The sequence below is a fragment of the Equus quagga genome, chromosome 12, assembly GCF_021613505.1.
Source record: "Equus quagga isolate Etosha38 chromosome 12, UCLA_HA_Equagga_1.0, whole genome shotgun sequence".
In the NCBI taxonomy this organism is placed as follows: Eukaryota; Metazoa; Chordata; class Mammalia; order Perissodactyla; family Equidae; genus Equus; species Equus quagga.
This window is the reverse complement of record NC_060278.1, coordinates 34,149,827-34,172,696: the sequence shown is the minus strand read 5'-3', so window position 1 is coordinate 34,172,696 and position 22,870 is coordinate 34,149,827. Positions and strand designations below refer to the sequence as shown.

Genomic DNA, 22,870 nt, shown 5'->3' with positions numbered 1-22,870 from the left:
CCTGCCTGTTATCAAGGTCCTCTCTTCTTGCTCAAGGCTCTTATTTGATCTCACACATGCATCTGCTCTCACATCTGAATGGACTCTGGACACACTGCGTTGCGCTGTCTTCTCTCTGGCGCTGTCTTCCTAGACTTTGACTCTAGTTTATCACAGTTCCTCATCTCTCTCTTGGATCTAATCTAAAATCTTGATGTGAAGTTCAGGGTTTGGAATATCCCCATTCCAAACTGCCTATACCTGGATCCAGGTTCTCAGCACTGACTTTCTTTGGGCTATCTGACTCATGCTGTAGATGTTCTTTATTCTGTTTCCAGTCTTGTTACAGTTCTCCTGATTCTGGATTCTTCCCTACCACCTGTTGCCTACAGAACCAGCAGTGATAGATACAAGGCTGCATGAGGGAAGAGAATATGCTAATAAGAGGTATTTTGGGGAAGATATGCTGCCACAGTGGACAGGAGTCAAAACTCAGGATAGGAAAAGCATCTGGCAGAATTGGTCTATGGTATGAAATTTATGGAAAGGAGAAATACTTTTTCCAAAAGATAAAGCCTCAAGCCCTCTACAATGACCAATTTTTTTTCACGTTCATTTAATGTTTAGCTTTCTGTTCTCACTACAGGTTTTTCTCATTTAGCTTGGAAGGCTAGGAAGCAGCCCTGATAACATCCTCCTCTTCCCTCGGCAGTGTTGGTTTTGATGGGATCGGGACAAGAAACTGGTACTATGACGGGTTCTCTAGATATCATAGGGAGGTCCAAGGAGGGAGGGCTGGGGGAGATTATTATTACTGTGGAAGATAATTACCTTTAATCCAGGTAGTCAACAGCACTTTCTTATTATAGCGCATCTCCATGCAAGCTTAGATGTAAAACTTAAGAGGTCTTTATACATAACAGGCATTTGTGTTAATATTCTAAGAGGTAAATTTTGGGACAATGCATTAAATAAGATGATCTACTGACAAACACACAGCACAAAAATATGAACCAAAATGCTTTAATCCCGTAACTTGAGGGGTGGGGAGGGGAAATCTCAAGACCTTTTAACTACAACCAGCACAGAAAAAGAAAGACATGGCATTTCAGCTTGGTCATCTCTTTAAAGAGATACTATTTGAACTATATGCAATTTCTCCCCAGTTAAGATACAAATATATGTTCTGCTTATCTTCTTCAAGCCCAGGAATACAATGTATTTTAGGGAAAAAGTGAAAAGGCATTCAGTGCTTATCAAACATAAAATCACTGTTATCATGTGATACTATTGCTAGCTCACTCCTTTTTGATTCTATTTCTGACTCCAAGATGCTGTTTTCTCCTGGTTTTCTCCTACTCCTGTTAGATCCTTTTCAGCCTCATTTGCTCACTCTTATTCCTCTGTCCACCGAAGCTGGTGTGGCTAAGAATTGCATACTCCATTTCCTCTCACTCTCTACATTCTTTCTAGGTGATCCCATCTATTATTTTGCACTCAGCTACTCTCTAATAATTCCAAAATTAGTATTTTAGCCCAGATGTCTGATTTATATCCAACTGACTATCAGCATGTCAGCAGCTTTTTAACTGCCTTCTCTGTTTCCAGCCTTTCCAACTGTCAATCCATTCTTCACACTTCTGACAGTGATTAGATCATCACTGCCCCACTTCGAAGTTTTCAGTAATTCTCCACTGCCTTCAGCACTAAAAAAATCTAGAGTCCTCAGTGTGACACACAAGGGCCTTCAATATCTAGTCCAGTCTCAACTCTCTAAAAGTAATTGTGGTCCTCTCAACAAGTCCTCTACCTTCCCAAGCTTTTGCACAGGGTTACTCCATATTTTTTGAAAACGCTACTTTATTATACCTGTTATGGAATTAATTCCACCTGTTTCTGAGCTCAGTCGGTAATTAAATTCAATACTTACTGAGGACATATAAAATGCCAGGCACTAGGTTCCTGCAGTCATGGAGTTTACATTCTTATGTGTGTGTGTGAATGGGCAAGTGGGGAGGTGAATAAATAAATAGGAAACTATTAATTAGTGATAAAGCTTATGATTAAAATGAAACAAGCTGATATGACAGTGACTAGGGAGGTTTCTTTAGATTGCACAACTAGACTTCTCTGAGGAAGGGATATTTAATCTAAGATCTCCTCTTGGAAGCTATCGGTACCCTTCCTCCAAAAGACATGTCTACTGAAGCATTCATCAAACTATTTTTAATTCATGTTTTTACTTGTGGATTTCCATCCTCCTACATACTTATTTCTTGAGGGAAGGAACTGTCTTTTCAATTTGAATCACTCTCTCCTAACACAAAGCCTGGCACATAGTTGATGTTGAATAAAGGCTGCTAAATGACTAAAGCAATGAAATAAACCAGCTCTCAAATGATGGAGTGAAAAAGGAAAGAGACTACATGAAAGTTTTCAGGACCAAACAACAATTAAATTCAGATGGACAACAGCTGATGGCCCCACCTTCTATCCCCATACCCTAACTTCAAAAGGGAGAAATGGATGGCAGAGCTCATCCCAGCAATTTGATGTGATGCCTGTATTTACCCCTGTGCTCCCCCAGTGCTGCTTCTGCCTTGGTTCCGGCTATTCTTGGTCTGTGTTTTCTCCACGCCCACAGGTGACTTCATCTTCTTCAGACATTTGATTCCTGCTTCTGCACTTTTGTTTCCCCAGAGCCTGACTTTAGTTGGCCTGAATTTTGCTTTTGGCTTTAATCACAGCTAGTAGAATCTCCGCCCTTTTTCTGTGGTATACACAAGATAATGGAGAGACTCTTGTTTTTCCCTACAGTTATGGTCTCAGCTTTGTTTTCTGGTTTATATAAACTAAGAATGACTCAATTATCTATTCGGTCACATATTCCCTTAAATAAATACTGTTTTAAAATCTAGGTTTTCTCTATCCATAGTGTAACCGTATAATTTGTCATTGAAACTGGGACTCTTCTTGAGAAAGAACTACAGACAGCAGGTGTCCACCAAGTTTTGTGGTCACCCTTTCGACCCAGCAGTTTCCTAAAGAGTCTTCTCTGCCACGATGACGTCTGTCCTGGCTTCTGCCGTTCTGGCCACGCTGTTCCCCTGCACTGCAACTTCCACTTGGGCTGCAGATTTGACCCTTGCAATTCTGAAAGAACTTTCCAGGATTTATAAGCATCTTGCCTAGAGATCTATATTTGGGAACACAGCTAACATTTATAGACCTCTTATTATAACGCCTACATAGGGATAAGCATTTTATGTATTTTATTAAATTATTTTTATAACCTAGTGAAATTTCTTCCATTTCAGAGAAAAAAACATGGAAGCCTAAAGAGGTAGTTTACTCAAGGGCAGATATCTAGCACATGCACAGTTTACACCCTATCCTCAATCTGTCTGCCTGCAAACGTCCATGTTCTTAAGCACTGAAATATAATCCTCCACTGTAAAATAACTTTTTAACAGAGAAAACACTGGTCACTATGAATAAAATATCCATAAACCAAACAAAGGCATAATAGGATAAAATTAATATTAATCTGAATTTTAAAACTTCTTACCATTCCTGTTTTTTCAAAACCTATTCTCTTATTTTTCATTTGACACTATTTTAAATAGCAATATACTTGTTCTCGATACCCAGAAGAAAAATTATGAACTTTAAAATAATCCTAAAGAAATGTCATTATCAATGCCTGATTTGAAAACAATTCAAAATCACCAAGTCATTTTCTATGCTAACACTGTGTCCTTATATTTCCCTTAACATAATCAGAAAACTCGCTTTATTCATCTGTTTCTTACTTGCTATGTTTCTCATTAACAACTATCATAACACTGCTCACACAGCATCTATGTCATAGACTAATGGATCTCCAAAAGTTTGGAGTTGTACACTCCAACGGTAAAAAAAATTTTGAGCATGTGCTCCTCAATAAATGTATGTTTAGAAATTATATACATACAAATGTAGTAATATATTGCATACACTATAGAACACACTCCAAAATGGAAATAAAAACTACGAAATTAAAAGTAAACGTTAGTCCTAATAATTTAGGACTCTACTGCCTGAAAGACCACTCTGTAAATTCATCATCTAAACCAGGCACCTCAAATGTTAATGTGCATACGAACCACCCGGAGACCTTGCTTTTAAAGCAGATTTTGATTCAGTATGTTTAGGATGGGCCTGAGATTCTATATTTCTAACAAGCTCCTAATTGATGCTAATGCTGCTCACACAGAGTAACAAGAACTTAAACACGAGATTAATGTTTAGCCAAACTTATGTTGCTATTTTCCAGGGGGTAAAATAAACAGCTGATTCTAAAGTCAACTTTCCATTACCATGGGTAAAACTGAGAAAAACTACTTTTGAAACAATACAACAGGCATTATCACATTAACCAATAACGTCAAAGAACAAATCTGAAACATAAATAATCATGATCAGGCATACACTTGGCTAAACTCAGAGTATCATAAACAAACTAATTTTGTTTTCATACACTTCTTTTCTATCACCAAATAAAGCAGTGAATAGAAATTAACAAAAGAAAATAAGGACAAAGAACAAAATTGATTAAAACATACATATTTTCATCTGCTTCTAACATGAAATTAGTAGGCAGGAAACCTGTGGTTAACTACTATTAGCTAACATTAATGCTTACATTAACAGAGTCATGGCAATCTGGTTTTGTTTATTTTTTAGTTTTTAAATAAATGCAAAGTATACTATTTTAAAATCCTATCTTAAATTTACACAACTTTAAAAGGTCCAAGCAGTTTAAATGTACTGGACTTTACATACGAAACTCAGGCAAATTCAGAATATAAGCAGAATAAAATCAGAAAGAACTTTGGTCTTATTTTTAGTCTTGCAGTTCCCTAACAAAGTCCTGCAGTTCCAATACCACTGACCACATGAGAACACTTCACGCTGACTCTCCAGTAATTTCTAACAGTCAAATACACCACACGAAAACTAACATCATATCCAAATTTCAATTATTTACCTTGTCAATCATTTTTCTTGCTTCCACCTCCTCACTGTTGGGATTCTCTAACTCAATGGTATAAGTACCCTTGTCACTTTGGTCATCATCATTATCCTTTTCAGAAGCAGCAGAAGTAGCTTGATTTTTTAACATTTTATCCATCTCCTGGCTTGGTCTGTGCCCAAGACTCCCTGAACTTCTTAATAATGCAGTTTGTAGGAAGGGAATTGACACCGATGGCTCCTCTGATTTCTGTTTTAACAATTTCCCATGTGGAACACCATGCCCCCCTCTGTGATGCGCAGAGCTAGTCTGTAAAGACAAAGAAACCACTTTGGCATCTGCTGTTGGAGATTTTGTTTTTTCAAGTTTTGTATGTGGTGTTGCATAAGTAGTTTCCTGACACAAGACTCCTGCACTCTGAGTAAAAGAATATGACCTTCTTTTTCTGGGATTGTCTTCATCAAAGAATGCAATCGTAAAAGCGGTCTGACTTACAGCAGCTTGCTCCTGCTGCTTTTCAGGAGCCTGGGCCTTCTGCAGCTTTTTCTGTTCTGAGTGGTGGCGCCGTAAGTGTTCCTCAAGAGCTGCACGTTTGCTGCAGCGCCTGTGAGCCCCAGCGTTTTCTGAATCGCTTTGTGTACCATCATCATGCTTATTTCCTGGACACGAGAAAGAAACCACATAATAGAGAAGGAAAAACCCCATGTAGAAAATTAGAAGCATATACAAAAGTGCTATTTGTTTTGCCCCCTCCCCCTTTTCAATCCAAAGTCATATGTTCTTTTCAGTAACAGGCTCTGCAAACTTCCCTCAATTGCAATGCTTACATTCAAATTTTATCAACCAACAATGAGGTCCTTTATAAACAATTCAATAGGATTGTCTTTCTCCAAATTTTAACTTTATAATGATTCATCAATGCCTTAGCAGATAAGCAGTGCCATATCATCTGTAATAGTCTATATTTATAACGTTAATAAACATTATCCTGCCTTCAAATCTTATACCTTTATAAGCAATCAAAAATGTCTCTCTAGTATAAGAGAGATAGATAGGAAAAAGCGTGATCCCACTGAAATGCTTATCATTACACAGTAAAAGAATAAAAATGCCACAAAAATGTGATTAGTTTTAACTTTCGATGTTCAATACTTCCAAAAGTATAGCATACCTTTCCTTTTTAATAAAGGATGCAAATTTGTAGTTTCCACCAATTACTGTACAAGTGTTTACAAACATCTTTTTAGCTATGAGAATTTTTGAAAATTTGCATTTGTGCTATAAACTCTGGTGGCTTCAGAGTTAAATAAAGCAAGCTAAAAGGCCTATCATGGAAAAGCATAGTCTATGAGATCCTATAGAAATCTAAGCATCTACTAGACAAATGGCATGGTGCTAAATATAACCAGATCAAAATCTATTTGTCTTCTCCGTAAAGCAGGTAAGAGTCAAGTTAGAATATATTTAAATTTTGAAACATCAGTTTCCTAACAGAGGATTTTTGTTACCCTTCATGGTTCCAGTAGGGATTACAGGTAAAACTCTATGAAAATTACTTGATAGTTCACTGATTTAGAATTCTCATTGCCCAAATAATAACATTAGAAGAAACGATCAAATGATTATTACATCATTATAGCATGAAATTATTGGAAAGTCAAGAGCTACTCCACATATGTTTTAGATCAAATAAAAAATGAGGGCTTGAATGATGGCTTCTTTAGAAGGAAGGTATAAATGAATCTAGTCAACCAGATACATTCCAAAGCTTCCAGGACTAAATCTGATGTTTAAATTTTCCTGGGCTAAAAATTTTAATCCGAGTTATCTTCTGTACAATATGGCATCAAACTAGAGGATGACCAGAACTGAAAGACGTGAGAGCAGGGAAAGACAAAGGCGGTATGTGCAAGGGAAAAGCTGAACTGTAAGATTCCTGGGTTTCCATCTAATGAATTTAGAGGTTACTAACTGGTGCTAACGATTTAACACAAGAGGGTCAGCTGTAAAAGTGTGGTACATCAAAGGAGTGAGAAGGCTCAGAAGACAAAAGGACAACATTTTGGAAAAGCAAAAGGCAAGGGAAGCAAAAGGAGTGCCTAAAACCAAAATGCAAAGGTTCCGGGTGCTCCCCAGCACAGTGATGGCGATTCATACTGTAAATGTTAGACAAGACAACAAACCTGAAACTCTTTCTTCAGATTAGGGACTACGCAAAACACAATTTGAAAAGAAAAAACCAGGTGTGTAACTAACGGAATGCCTGCCTCAAGTAATGAAGTCGGGAATCAGGGATGGCAGATGGGATGCAAAACCAAACCAACCACCAGTTTACATACAAAACTCACCAAAAACAGGCTGTGACACATTACAGCCTATTTCATTGGGTCATCAGATATACTAAAAAGATATCCAGTTTGTAAGAGCTGGAAATAACTAAACTCCAGTATTTCCTGCATGATAAGACCAAATAACCCACATCATACACACACACAACATGAAAGCACCATCTTTACAGAATTTAGTTCTTGTACCAACACATAAAATTTGGGTTTAAGTGGTGTCAGGTCCTTTCAGTATCGTATCTTTAAATTATGGCTTAAAAATTCCCTTTATAGATTAGCCATTTTCTCTTTTGGAAGATTATTATTCATTCTTGTATTTCTCAGTGTCACACAAGGTGAGACTTCTGATCAGAACTGCAACTTTTGTTTTTACTCAACAAAAAAATCGCTAGGAAACTCCTCCTCAAGTTTCTTTCTTCCTGTTTTGTTTATCATTAACCATGTGCGCATCTGCTGAAGTTCTTTCAGTATCTCTTAGGGTAGGTTACTGTACCAAGTCAGTAGCTGTGGCTCTACTAAAGAGTAAAAGTGTATGGGCTTTGTGAACATCATCTTCCTCACTGTCCCAAAGCGCGTGCACTTTACTCTTATAGGAGCAAAGGGTTTTTGTTTTTGTTTTGTTTTGCCTACTTTCAAGTTTTCGACTGATCTAAACAGTTGCTGAAAGTCTAATTATTGTAAAATTGTTGCTATTTGCAATAATTACATTTGGAGTCTAGGTATATACTTCTGATATTCTAAAGTGTGGAAAATCTTTATCTAATGATGGCAGCTCTGACTTGGGGGGAAAGTCAAATGTCATTCATAAATGTATCTGGAGAAATAAAGTGGATATACCTTGGACCAAACTGAGTTATAGTCACAAAGAAATTTTCTTGGATGGCTTGTAAAATGGTCTGAAGGCAAATCCAAAAGCGGGGTTCTAAGCAATGGCAACACACTAGAATATAGGTCTACCTACAAATCAACTTTGAGGGACAACAGTAATTTTATTGCATAATTTCTGGTAAGGTTTTCAAATATCTAATCATTAATATTTAGATGCAGTGTTAATGTGAGCATTAGTGCCTCTAATTGGAATCATACTTATGAATGGGCCTCATTCAAGAACAGAAACTGTCTTAAAATGACGGCTTAAAAATAACGGCTAATACAGAAAATAGTTATAATGATTAAAAAAGTTACAATAAAAGGGTTAATACAGGAGTTTTTTTAAATGGTAACTTTTAAAAGAATCTTTTTGCTCATTTTTTATACACTTAAGATTGGTTTAAAAAAGATGCTGTTATTTCTAAATTTTCAAATTTTATGCTACCTTTTATATTATACTAGGATACACTGTTACTTATCCAATTCATAAAAATGGTCAGTTTACAAATGGGTAGCTTTCATTTATAAGCTTTAACCTATACATACACATTTAGGTCTCAATTATATATGTAATATTCTCTAGTAGAAAAGATTATAATCATATGTCAAAGTACATATGCCAGGTAATTGCTTATGATTATATTTAAATATAGCAATAGGCCCCAACAAAGAATTAAGTTATCACATCATCTCACTATCCTGAGATGCCTTAGAAGCAAATAAAAAATAAGCATTTCTTCATTACTTGGTTAGAATCCCAGGCCATATGGGTTAAGCCACGTTCATTCTTGTCATTGACAGCGAAGTCATTCATGTTTATTCAAATTACTGAGTACCTATCACATATTCAAGTCCTAGATGAAGTGGTAGGCATACAAGGTAAGTAATATATAGTCTCTGACCTCAAAGAGCATTTTTTTAAAAACTCATTAACTCCTTGTATAGTAACAGAATGGTCACATCAACATAAAACCACTTCCCTTATAGTCTGTTAAATAAAAGTTGATAGAGTAGCACAAATCTGTATTCAGTAAATTCTAAAATAAATTTAATTAGCAAAACCAATGGGAAAACATGATCAGCTAATACTGTGATGTACAGGTGTAAAGATTTTACTAATTGTGACTAGTGTTATACTAGTAAAGCATATATGGTAACTATTTCACAAATAAACATTCAATTGTGATTTTCATAAAAGTCTTAATATTGAAAAAATTTTTAATTCGATTGATTCCCAGGAAGTATCTCTAAACCAAAAACTTTTGTTTTATGAGAAGCCACTGAGAACAGTATGAAACAATCTATTAACAACGTGACTATACTAGCAAAGTAGAACTTTTGGCCCAATGGCTTAAAACTTCTTTCAAAATCTAGATATTGACATTTTACTGGAAGCATTACAATAGATAAAAATAGAATTGAATAAATCTTCTACTTAAGTCAAGAAAATGATAAGAATTGTCTTCTAGGGAATTTCACTGTTGAACTGAACAGATCTTTTATATTCATAAGAAAAAGAAACAAATTTAATGGTGTAAACACAGATTTATAAAACCAATCTGGTTTTGGCAAGAAAATGATGGCAGAGTATTTTGAATGATTAAGTTGAACACAGGCAGTGTGTCTTACTTTTGAGCTTTAAAACTAAATATAGACCTCTGAAAAAGCAGAAGTTTTCTCTCGCATACTTATTTATCTAACAGTAGTTTGGTTAGCTACGAGGACTGAGTTTTCTCTATCATAAAATAGGAAGTTCCGAAATGATCGATGCACTTTACCTTTCAACCTTTTCAAGTAAACTGGAACATCACTTTTAATACTTTTGGAATCCTCTTCTGTTCTTTCCCAGATCATTTGTGGAGGGTTGTTCTGTGCTAGCCAGTCAGCTACTTTGTTTTCTGGTGCCATCATTCCAGTTTGAATCCCTGGCAGGTCTTGAGTTCCAGGAGAAGACTTCTTTGACTTGTGGCGCTGGTCAGAGGTAAATTTTGTCACATGGTCTCTAATAGTTACCTTCCCTGGGGTACTGTCATCAAATTCAATGGTAAATGAAGCATGCCCTGCACCTGTTGTATGGGAACTTGGTGTGTCTTTTGTTGGGATTTCATGAATAGTGCTCTCTGTTATTTGTGATGGTTGCTGAAATTCTTTTGTAGGGATTTCAAAGTAACTTGGTTCCCTACAGAAAGGAAAAAGTACTTCTTCATTTGCAGCTGCAGATTGTTCCTCAACTTGCTTGGCATCTACGCTGCACCCTAATGAGAAAAATAAGAGAAAATTCAAAATACTTGGGGGCTTCTAGCATTTGAGGGAGTATAGTAATGGCCATTTGTATTACTCCATGAGAATCAGAAGGCAGATCAGTCTAGATGAAAAACAATGGCAAAAGTCAGAGAAGAAATAATTTTGATTATAAACATGGCATTCAGTTACCAACAGGAGATGCAAGATAAATAGCGGCAATGGCTAAGGATAGCAAAGCAGTTAGTGATGGACCTTCCATGGGAAGGCCCATATTTTTTTCCAACGTGGATCTAGAAATCATCAAGGTGCAAGAATTAAAATCAAATGGAGGTGGAGATGCATGTTCAATGTATATGTCTTTAATGAGAGAAAAAAATATGAATTTCCTTATCAAGTAAGGAGGATAAAATATCTGAAATATCTATGAACACAAGTAGAGCTCCAAAGGAGAACCAGCACTCAAATGAGGAAACAAACATGGGAAGTCAATATGGAAATGATGTTCTAGAAGCAATGATTCCACTTACCATTCTTCACCATCACAGAGATAAGACTTTTAGAATGACAAAAATACTATTACTGATGTGTGATCCTTGCAAGAAAATAGATAGATTTTTATAAAGAATAAAAGATTAAAGATAAAACATGTGGTTTGCTTGCAGCAATGCAATCCAAGCAGCAGCATGGAAGAAATAACGTAAAAATAGAAAATTCAGTTACCAGCCAATAATTCCAGAAGAATACTCATTTACATTTCTATACAGCAGAACATGCACAAGTGTCAAAAATCCTTGGAGTAAAGCTGAATTATAAATCTCAAATCAACAACAAGAGTTGGTAGAAGCAGCAAGCAACTCTGCAAGATTACCGTTATTCTTTTTATATTCAGAAACAAATAGAAAGGTATAAAAATAAATGCGTTTATACCTAAAATACGTAAAGGTATAGAAGTGAAAATGATAACTGAAATGTTTTCTTTTAAGTATGTGTTATTAGATTGTGCAAAAGCAAAAAACTATATTAAAGATTAAACTGCCCTGTTTTTCAGGAATCATATCTATTAGCAAGATGGTAAAGAATGACTTCAAATGAAAAATATTTCCCTAAAGCTCAAAAAAGCATTCCTTTTTTAAAACAGATTGACAGAAAAACCATTTGCACATAATTTATTAGGAAGGAAAAGCAATACAAGGAGATTAGGTTGTTTCCAATCATTGTCCAATTATGCGAAGTTATCTGGTTGTTTGAAACATCTTTTCAAATATTAAATCTTGACGTCATTCTTCAGGTGCTGTAATTGACTTCTTGGCAGTACTCTGAATATGAAACAGTCATAGAACTGTTTACTTTTAGACTACAGAATATTGGGACAGCAACATTTCCATAATCAAATGTGTGGGATAGGATATAGAAGAGATCAAACTCCATTTGGATGTAAAAATTATCCTTTTCAAAATCTACTTAGTTTTTCTCACCACTGAAAATGAAAAATTCTATCAAGAAAAAGTCTACATTATCAAAGCAATGATTTTACATGCTATTTGGAAAAAGTGGTTATACAAGACTCAATAACCTGACGTCATGTTTTCAATATTTCTTTATTAAAGAATTAATTTATCCTTTTATTAATAATAAACATCCACTTGGACTTTGAGTGTTTACTCTGAAGGCCTGTCATCTAAAATTGCCATGAGTGTAAAATGCATTAACCACTCGCCATATAGTAATAAATTCATTAATAAATGTTTTTTATTTTTTAATACATTGATTTATTTACTATGTACAATGTACTAAACTTGATCAATTCCATATAGTACAATCAGTTTATAAACCTATCCTATCAACAGACATACAGACATAATACATTCATTCACTCATTTTGCTCTGCTCACCGTTGAGGTAACAGAGTAACACTGAAGACGAGCAGTAGTTTTCTACTACTACCACCTGGATACCAAAATAAAACGATGTGGCTGAACTTACAAAGCAAAAACCACAAAAAGCTGGTCGGGGATATAGCATTTATAATCCATTTGTCACTCATGATTCAAAGGAATATGTTCTCAATTTTCCTCCCTTGTGAATGTAAAGTTCACCGTTAACACTGACATACTTTCAACTTGTTTCCACATTATAACATTAAAACAGCAGAGATCAATAACTACACACCACTATTTTTATGGTTATCATTCCCTTAGTCCTACTTCAAAACCACCTTTACTCCAAGGACTAGAAACCTGAGACTTACACAAGTAATACTTAATTTATGCAGAAATCAGTTATCTAACAATGCCAAGTAGCACACAGAGTGGACAGGCAGCCTGTTATGATCGGATGATTATAACCAGGCAGTCTAGTTTAGTGGAAAGTAGGGATAAGATGTGAAATCAGAAAAACTCTGTCTCTACCAGTCTTTAATTCTCATTTTCCTCATTGTAAAATGGGGAAATACTACTACCTATCCGTAAGACTGTTGTGAAGATTTAGTGAGATGAGTATTAAGTGAGATAATGTAAGTTACCCAGAACAAAGCCTGGTGAACTAGGCACACAAGTAAACCTTTCTCTTTCCCTCCTCCAACTCTCCAACACAGTTAAGAATTAGGGAAACCAAACACTGAAACCAAAAATCGAACTCTAAAAAACCCAAGACAGATATGACAATGCCTACAGTCTCCTGTTCATGAATTTTACAAAGAAGGAAGTCCTTCATTGAGAGCCTTTTTACTATTTACTCAGATTACACGTGGCAAATGTGGAGCGGATGTAGAATCACATACTGCACTAAGAGTCAAGCAGTAGAGAAAAGACAGCAAACAACGGAGAGCAGACACAGGGCTCACAAACACAGCAGCCCAGAACCACTCAGTCTCAGGGCAAACAGTCTACGTACTTCAGTCTCCCACGAACATCACCATAAGGCATCAGAGTTCAATAACTGATATTCATAACGATGCCTGAGTCATAAAGCAAAAATTTAAATTATTTTCAGGCTTGTCTGCTTAACAAGGCAGTGATATGGGTAATTCACTTAATAGGAAGTGGTTAAACTCGAAAAAATTTCAGTTGTGAAAGTAAAGCTCAGTCATCTGAAAAATTATGTGGAGGAATTCATTTTTCTGAAGATGATAAAAACAGACCCAGTGTGGGCCTACTACACTTGGGAAATGTAGGTCTACTGGAAAAATTACTAGGGGTCTTCTAGATTAACATAGAAAAACAAAACATCTTTCTTCTCTTAGGACACTGACAGAACACATTCTGGGATTTCTGAATTTAACATTCATTTCTTTTCAAAATCTATTTTGAATTAAACTAAATAATACACTAAGTACACTAATATTTTGTTTATACTATTTTATTAATCTCAATTGCTAGATATTTAAAATGATTTAATAACTGATAATGCTAGAATTAATTATGATTATCTAAATCAGAAGAGCAATTGGCACTAACATCCTTAAATTCCTAAGGTATTTTATGATTGTGTGACCTTTCAGGGAAACTTCTAATACACACAATTCAGAAAAAAGTTCCCTTCATTATTCTGTATCGAATTAAACCAAATATTAAACTAATTCAAGATGACCAAGACCATATGAAGGCTTATTCTGCTTAACACACCCATTCAACTAAGTACCTTCAAGTACTTGAAATTACAAAGACTGGGAAACCACTTTTGCTAAGCAGCAGTTACAACTTGAAAGTTTCCAAATTTAGTTTGATTACATTAAAATCAAGGTCAAGGAGCCAAAAATCTACTCTTCACAGTTGCACACATCTTTTCGAAATGTGTGCAACACTTAAATGCCTTTAATTGTAACCTAAACAAATGTTTAAACCAAGTTAGCAGGTAGAAGAGCAAACCTGTAGCTAAAATGAGGACAAATTTCTCCTTCTTAACAAGACTCAAAACATTCACACAATTTCGGGAGAACTTGATTACTCTAATGTAATCCAATAATGTAATATTTGCTCCTAGGGTTTTTTAGGCTATATGCTAAGTCTGTGGGAGACTCTGCATACATGTGGTTGCACAGAGAGGGACATCAAAAATCACTAGGTAGCACATACTCTACTATCCTTTCTGGAATGTTCTCACCTTGAAAAATAAGTAGTAGGATTTTACATTCTAAAAATTGGTAACCAAGAAGCAAATCACTTTTCGTTTTTATTGAAAGAATATGCTTAGAGCACAAATAATTAAACTAATCATTTATATTTCACAACTTGAAACACTTTTTTTAAAAAAACCTCAATTTCTAAATGATGAAACAAAATAACATTTAGTATAGATTTTCAAATTTGATTCTATAATTTCTGCTGGCATCATAAATTTCTTCAGGTCAGTAAACTGTTTTCTTCATCCTATATTTTAAAAAACTGCAAATGATAAATCTGAAACAAAACATGCTTATATTAATAAAAGAAAGTAAAAGAGACTGTCATTTAATCAGCTCAATCTGACTGGGTGCTTTAAGCTATTTAATGCAAGACGTAAATCACTTAATTCCTTCTAACTCAAAAATAATCCCAAGATTATAAGACAGCTTTTGTCATCTGGCAGAAATGACACTCAATGAGACAGGCCACGTAAGCTGATAATCATTTAAGAATTCAGTTTCACTCACACAGATGAAACTACTACTGAATGCTTCATAATCTGAAATTTATTTTATTATGCTGAGGTATCAGGGATCAATTTTCTATGCCAATTTGTTTTTGGAGTGTTTGTGTAAATCTTTGTACTCTGTGAAGTATATCCTTTTGGAGTGATTGTGTGTGTGTGTGTGTGTGTAATGACTGCTGAAATGTGAACTGCCTGTGGTTAAAAGCATGGACTCTGGAGTCAGGCTTCCTGAGTTCCCACCCCGGCCACACTATCAGCTGGCTGGGTGACGTCGGCAAGTAAATTCACGTCGCTGCACCTCAGTTTCCTTCTCTCTAAAAAGGGGGAAAGAGCAGCAACTCTCCTGTAGATACTACTGGGAGGGTTAGCTGATTAAGCATATGCAGGGCACTTACAGGAGTGTATGGATGAAATCAGCACCACCGAAGTGTTGGCTGTTATTAATAAATCATGATTCTGTCTCCAACACAAAAATTACATTTATACCTCGTTGTGTCCTAGAACTTACGTGTTTCAGATTTCAAAAGTTGTTTTGTATTAGGCGGGAGGGATAGATTTTGAATGGCTAGATAAAATCTCTATCAATTATTTTCAGTATTTGGCAATGGTTACATTCTGCCGTATTTTCTTTTAAATTAATCACCTAATAATTAGTATATATTTTTCTTTCTCTCCCTCTCTCTCTACTAGGTGGCTCTAGTGCACAATGATAATATGTGATCCTTGAAGTAAGGAATTTAAGTTTACATGAGGAGGCACACACACAAAATACTGAAGCAAACAGTGTTATATATTAGCAATCCCCACATACAGATGTATCATTTAAAATTTTATATCAGCTGATATATGTGTATATACATCTTGGGAGAAAAGCAGGTACGAATTAGTATAATTTATGTGGGAATGCATTGGGAAAACAATTAATAGTAGGACATAAGGCTCTCTAAGGAAAATGGGACAAAATCACAGAGAACTCTAATGGAAAATCTACTTGGCAGGCAAAAGGCAGCCACCGTAGTTTCCTAAAAAAAAGGAAATAAAGGACAGCTTAGATTTATTATGTAAAATGAAGTGCAGGAGGGTTGAAACTGAAAGTAGAAGTTCAATTATGACTCAATGAAAAAAAAAAGGCAGGAGAAGAAGGTAACATATGAGACATGAGGTAAAGGTACGACAAAGATTTCAAATCAGTGGACATTCTTGATCGCCCTCCAGTATCCATTCCCTGTTCCCCCCTCCTAAAGAGCTCCAACATTCCCAGGTATCCACTCTTCCCTGACACAGCTCATGTGCCTTAGGGAAAACTAACCGACTCCCGACTTCAGAGTCCGCAAGATGGGTTCAAGGATAATCTCACAGCCCTTGCCAGGGACTGGTTGAGGAATAAGCAGTCGACCTACTGCGGAACCCGTGAGAGGCCAGTGAGACGAGAGATGTGAAAACTTCTGGGAAAGTCCTTCCAACTACCGGGGGTCTTCTAAAGCAAGCTTTGCTATTTTCTGCTGGATGTGATCACAGCAGCATGCACCCCTGACTGCTGCTGGCAGGCAGCGCTGGTACCAACGCAAACTCCCTCTGTATGTGTGCAGCCACCGTGGGCAGCAGTGCTGAGAGCTGGAGAGACGCCAGCTAGATGACGCCTCTGTTCAGATGCTGCATTAACCAACCCTGAAGAGGCTCAGTTCCTTAAGTCGGTAAATGTCCTTCCTGTTCAGCCTCAGTTAGCATTTCTGTTATTGGAATCTCAGGGCATGCCAACTAATACTAAGTTTCTGAGTTTGGGCATGAAGAAAACCGTCTTGGTCACAGAAACAAGGAAGCTGCAATGGAAATTTATTTGCAAAGTTAACTTCAGTGTGGGGCACTGTAAAATCAAGTTGATAGGGGGGCTGGCCCCGTGGCCGAGTGGTTAAGTTCGCGCACTCCACTGCAGGCGACCCAGTGTTTCGTTGGTTCGAATCCTGGGTGCGGACATGGCACTGCTCATCAAACCACGCTGAGGCAGCGTCCCACATATCATAACTAGAAGGACCCACAACAAAGAATATGCAACTATGTACCTGGGGGCTTTGGGGAGAAAAAGGAAAAAAATAAAATCTTTAAAAAAAAAAAAATCAAGTTGATAAAGCCAGCTTTCTTAGACATACATTCGGTAAAATGAGAGCATATTTAAAGAACCAGCATTCCTGTTCTCCAGCTAAGAAAAATGTCTTATTTATCTTGTAGAATTAGGGTCAAAGGTAGAAAGCTGAGAAGAGTTCTGATGGAATCTATCCTTGACTCAGGGTCAGATTTAGTTTCCCACACTGCTCCCGGTGCCTGTATGTAATTCCTCCAGTTCTGGATCCTGATCTGCCGTTATCACAGAGACTGGCTACTCCATCCTTCCGCGTTGATGTCTTTGCCAAGTCCTTATATGACATACAACTGCTACCTCCATTTATTTCCTAGAAATCTCAATTTTCTGGCTTATGGACATGTAGTTCATTACTAAACCCCTCCAGCAACAGAAGAGTATGTTTCTTGACCATTTATCTGAACATGAGACCCAGAACAACTTCTTCATTCTGGCTGTTGAACTCAGCCAATCTGGCTGCTACCATATTCCAACAAATTAGGCACACTGAGGTTTTAAAGAAGCTTTAATTTCATATTACATTTCTGAACATAATAGAAATTGTTCATTAAAAAATATGATTGTATGCTTATGAATCTAATGAGACATGTAAAGTTAGTTTGTACCTACTATTTTGGTCTAACTGAAACATTTTAATCATTATTTTAAAATACTTAAAATGCCCAATTACATTATTAATCTATTTTCCAAGTTTTAATGCTCTCATAAATAAGCTGGAAAAAATATTTTAAAAGTGAATGAGAAAGATACTAGAATTAATAATTTATGTGAGAATCATTTGTAATAAATTGAAATATGATAATGTCATTAAAACATTCATCAACTTTTTTTTTATCAAATTGAAGAGTAGCAGATATTTCTTTTCAGGGTAGACAGATTTTTGCTTACATAATAAATTCTTCCCAAAACATCCATTTAATGTCAGAGTCTGAGATGTTTTACCTGACGCTCCAGTTTCATGATTTTTTTCTTCAGGCTTGCCATTTGCCTTGAGAGCTCTTTGTTCATGCACCTCATCATCCCCCCACCATGATGGCTGCCCGTACAATGGAGTACCCCGGGGCACAGCAGAAGTATCTGGAAAGAGGGGGGAAAAATCTGTCTAAAGCATATGAAATAGAAAAAAACACTTTTGCAGAATGCTAGAATTGCCTGATTAATTTATTAAGTGAAAAAGTATAGTTTAGACAGCTGAACATTACTCTAAGTTGAATAACAAGTATTTGTGGAAGACCTTATTCAATGTTGGACATGACTAAATAAATGAAGTTTCGCGCTGGCTAGTATCTACGCAACACAAATGGCTACAGGCCAATAGCCTTTTGTTAGAGAGTAATCAGTTGTTTGGTATACAGAAATACATTCAGTCTAAATATAAAAGAAAACTAAATTTTGACATGAATGACCATTTTTCATTTTTAAAGCCTAAGGGCACTGTACAGTAACCAAACTTAGACTAGCTGTTACCTGGACTCATAGATTTGTATTTGAGCAAATTTGGTAACGTCTATCAATTTAAAAAGCTGTTTTTGTATGAATGGGATTATTTATGTAAAAGTATTTTTTTACACTTCCTGAAACATGATAAATATGATAATAATTATGATGATATAGCATTACTGGATAATTCCTAATTCATTTCAGTTATTATAATTCAGAAGAAAAAGCAAACACAAAATAAAAATATTGTAAGGTGAATTACATTTACTTCTCTCAAGTATTGAAACATATTAAACACACCTACACACGACTACCATATAATTATGTGCTTTATAATGCTTTCTAATGAAAGCATTGACAGCATTAAACCCACTCTGAATTGTTCCTATTACTATTAATTATTTTTATATGGACATGGCCAAGTTTGTGAGAAGAAAGCATGCAATTTCTTCACAATCAAGTATAAACACGGTATTCTCAAAGAGGTTGGCTTACCCATGGCTCTTTCCTCAGATTTTAGTGCTTCCGTGGCTTTGTGCTGCACTTCTGTCACAGTATCTGCTGCCTTTGCATCTATGCTTTTGGCACATGCAGATTTTGATAATTCTGATTCTGAAGATTTTTGGGACAACTGAAGCTGAATGGTAAACTTCTCATGCTATAACACATTTAAAAATGGAAGTGAAACATCCATGAGTGAAATCAACCCTAGTAAACGGCAGGCTTACAAAAGAAATGAGTAAAAACTTTTTACCTTTAGAGCTTCTTCAGGGACCCTCATTTCTCCGCGTACTACAGTGAAAAGATTTGTATGTAAATGGGGCTAAGGAAGAATATAATTTCAAAATTCTGATAATCAAGCTTCAAATGATCACAGATAATTTAGAAACTGTCATATTTTCAAGAGGTAATTACAGCAGAATTATATTTCCCTTAAGAGTAAATGCTAAAATAAGCTCCCAAATATAAAAATTTTCATTTTTAAATACTCAAGAAAATCTTTCAATCTAGCAAGTAATTCTAAACTTAGGTAATAATGGCCTTCAAGAAGCAAATAACCAGGTAATTTAATCAAAGCACAAAGACATTTTCGGTTCTAACAACAATATGATTGCAAAGAAGAAAAAACATCTGGATCAAAATATATTGCTAGCTAATCACAGAAATGGAAAGTATCTCATCAGTGATGCCCAACAGTAAACCCTGAAGGAATCCGTTACTCAGACTTCACAAGCATTGATAAGAACGAAGTTCACTTGAAAATGCAAAAGAAATGCTGTGATTAGGGTCCATCCAGCAACCACGACCTCCCCTCTCCCCCATGAACTGCAATCAGCGTCAGATTACATTATCAAACAACTGATTCCATAGATTAGAACCAAGTGCCAGATATAATGAACGCTTTCATTATTATGCCAAAAAGAACAATGCCTCTGTATATTAAAAAGACTCTCACCAAACAGTGGAGGTCACATTTCCCACCATTACTTAATCCTGTAATGAAAGGACTTTTATAATCATGTACTAAATTCTATTCTTCTTTACCGACTCAGAGCACCCATGACTTCAAGGGTAGAAAGCTATAATCACCACGACTACTTAGGGGGAAAAAGACTTCTTGTGTATAAGGAGCAGCAAACTTGTTCACCAGTATTTAACCTGTATTTCTACTCATTAACATAATAAAAACTCAGAATGTTTTAGAATTGTAAAGAGCTTAGGGGGATGCCCCCCTGGATTCTACTAACCCACCTTCCTGTTGTAGAGAGAAGGATGTGAGGACGGGAGGGGCAGAACCCAAGACAACACTAGCCAACCGACCCCCATCACTTCACACGGCTTCCTATAGCTTTAAAACAGTACAATTCTCTTTTTTTTTATGTACATATGCTGACACATATCTGCTGTAATATATGGAGATATTTATTTCATAACTAAGTATATTTAATGAAAAATAAAAGTCCAGTAACAGTTTCACCCCTAAGAAACTCATAAACAGCCAGAAAAGATTCATAGCATTCCTACATTTTCAAAGGAAAACACCATGTTAAAAGAAACAGAAAGCCATTTCTGGTTTTTCAATGGGAAGCAAATGATTTTAGCCTGCTGTGAGGGTTTTCTGGTGCTTCACGTTTACCCTGGGAATGCCTGAAGCCTATTCCCCAAGGCTGGTCTGGGGTATCCTCCTTAGATGCAGACTGCTCTAAGGTCAGGCAAAACTTGAAAGGCCATATTTCTTAGGTCCAAACACTTCACCTTCCAAACAGGCTCCTGTGTGGGGGACAGAAGAACTCAAGAACCCTCGTTGAGGAATTTCCCTGCAAACTCTGGTGTGACAACAGAATCCAGAGAGGGCCCAGCCCCAGCTTTTACTCCACAGCCATCACCTTCCTAACGCTGCAGACCAAGGGGACTGCTCTTAACTTGCTAATTAAGAAAGATCACAAACCGAGGCACACTCACTCATTACCTCAATTAAGTTACAAAATATACAATATAGCATTGTTAACTATAGTCATATGTCAATTACATCTGAATTTTAAAACTCCAAAATAAATGACAAAAAGTTTAAATTCCTGCTTATTAAAAATCATAATATTTATAGGCTATTCCCCCATTTCTTTATATGACTATGCTTACTATTCTACGTCATCCCTATGTTCAGTTTATTTAAGAAATGTTTATCTAAAGGTGGGATGGAGAAACTCATCTGCAAACTAATAATGTGGTTGAAGACACCTTCCTTTATCTTAATGACAATTAAGCCTAAAAATAGAGCAAAATTTTAGAGTTTTAGGTACTCCTAGGGGTATGGCCTTAAAACACTAAGTGTCAGATATCATTATGAACACATCTTCAAAAATCATTTTTTCCAAATGTTACATAATGAGCTTTTGCTAGCTGGGAAAAGATTTCCAGTGTTACAAGGTTTCAAAAAGTGCTGTATTTTTACAATACTCTGTGAAAAACTATGATATATTATTTTAAAAAATGTCACTCTCATGGTGTTGAAAACACTGATGTCACATAAATGAAAATACTGGAATAATTATTTTATATAATTAAAGAATGGAAAAAGAGCATTTTTTCCAAATTTATATATTTTATTTTATATGTGTGATTTAAAAAAATATATATATATATATGAGAGTAATCTTTAAAAAGTCATCTCAAAGTTAGACAAAAACTTTTCTTTTTGGATCTTCTCACCAGGAGTATGGGAAATTTCCTTTTACTATATTTGATAATGAAATATACAATTACATTAAATTAGAGTCCACACTGTACTAACAAGGAAAATCCTAGAAGATGTCCAGGGCTTAAAAAAAAGTAAATGGCAGAAAACCTTCCAAGGGGAAAATTTTTCTCTATTAGCTTAATTCTGTTTATACCTTCAGAAAAACATATTCTAGCAAGTGAATACCTCACCCAACTTGCTGAAGCCCCTGTTCTAGAGGAACACAGTTTTTAAACAACTGATTTTAACTTCTCTTCTATGACTTTCTTTTATCTAATTAATTTCTTAAGTTCCGTTCTTTCAAGGTTTGAGAAAATATCCTCTCTTTTTGAAATTTGGAAAGTGTGCTCATGCTTTGTTGGGCATATCAACCATTTTTAATCAGGAAAAACTCAACTTCTCTGAATGAAGAGTCCTTAACTTTACTTTTTTTAAAGTGGATATGAGAACTCCAGTTGTCTTCTCGCTCTCTTTTTCTTTTTGGTGAGGAAGACTGGCCCTGGGCTAAGATCTATTGCCAATCTTCCTCTTTTTCTCCCCCCTCCCAAAGTCCCAGTACCTAGATGTATATCCTAGCTGTAGGTCATTCTAGCTCTTCTATGTGGGATGCTGCCACAGCATGATCTGAGGAGCGATGTCCAGGTCCATGTCCAGGATCCACACAAGCGAACTCCAGTCCACCGAAGTGGAGCATGCAAACTTAACCACTCAGCCACGGCTGGGGGGTCCCCTTGAGTCCTTAACTTTTAATTATGTTTATCCCCACCTTGATCATATTAACAGCCATTATCTGGATTGCCAAGCAAACAGCGCTACATATAGTGTTCCAAGACAGACCATCATCTTAGAAGCTATGAAAAAGGACTTTTACCTCGTTTCTCATATGATTAACCCAATTGTTTTGTGAACCATTAGGGCAGGAGCAAATGACTTCTTTAGGAAAAGATAAGAACCCCATTTTTAAAAGTTAAGGT

At 36.0% G+C, this 22,870-nt stretch overlaps 1 protein-coding gene across 6 annotated transcripts in view; it reads right to left on the bottom strand.

Moving 5' to 3' along the window:
• Positions 1-22,870, bottom strand: part of CEP170 (centrosomal protein 170) — a 144,617-nt gene that overhangs the window by 52,485 nt on the left and 69,262 nt on the right. For 4 of the 6 annotated variants that reach the window (XM_046679409.1, XM_046679412.1, XM_046679410.1 and 1 more), the window contains exons 5-10: positions 19,413-19,471; positions 19,154-19,316; positions 18,161-18,295; positions 9,987-10,463; positions 5,489-5,652; positions 5,009-5,302 (exon numbers count right to left, since the gene is read on the bottom strand). In XM_046679409.1, coding sequence (XP_046535365.1) covers positions 5,009-5,302; positions 5,489-5,652; positions 9,987-10,463; positions 18,161-18,295; positions 19,154-19,316; positions 19,413-19,471 — 1,292 coding nt within the window. The remainder of the gene's footprint in view (positions 1-5,008; positions 5,303-5,488; positions 5,653-9,986; positions 10,464-18,160; positions 18,296-19,153; positions 19,317-19,412; positions 19,472-22,870) is intronic. The other 2 variants (XM_046679413.1, XM_046679415.1) reach the window with 1 other exon arrangement.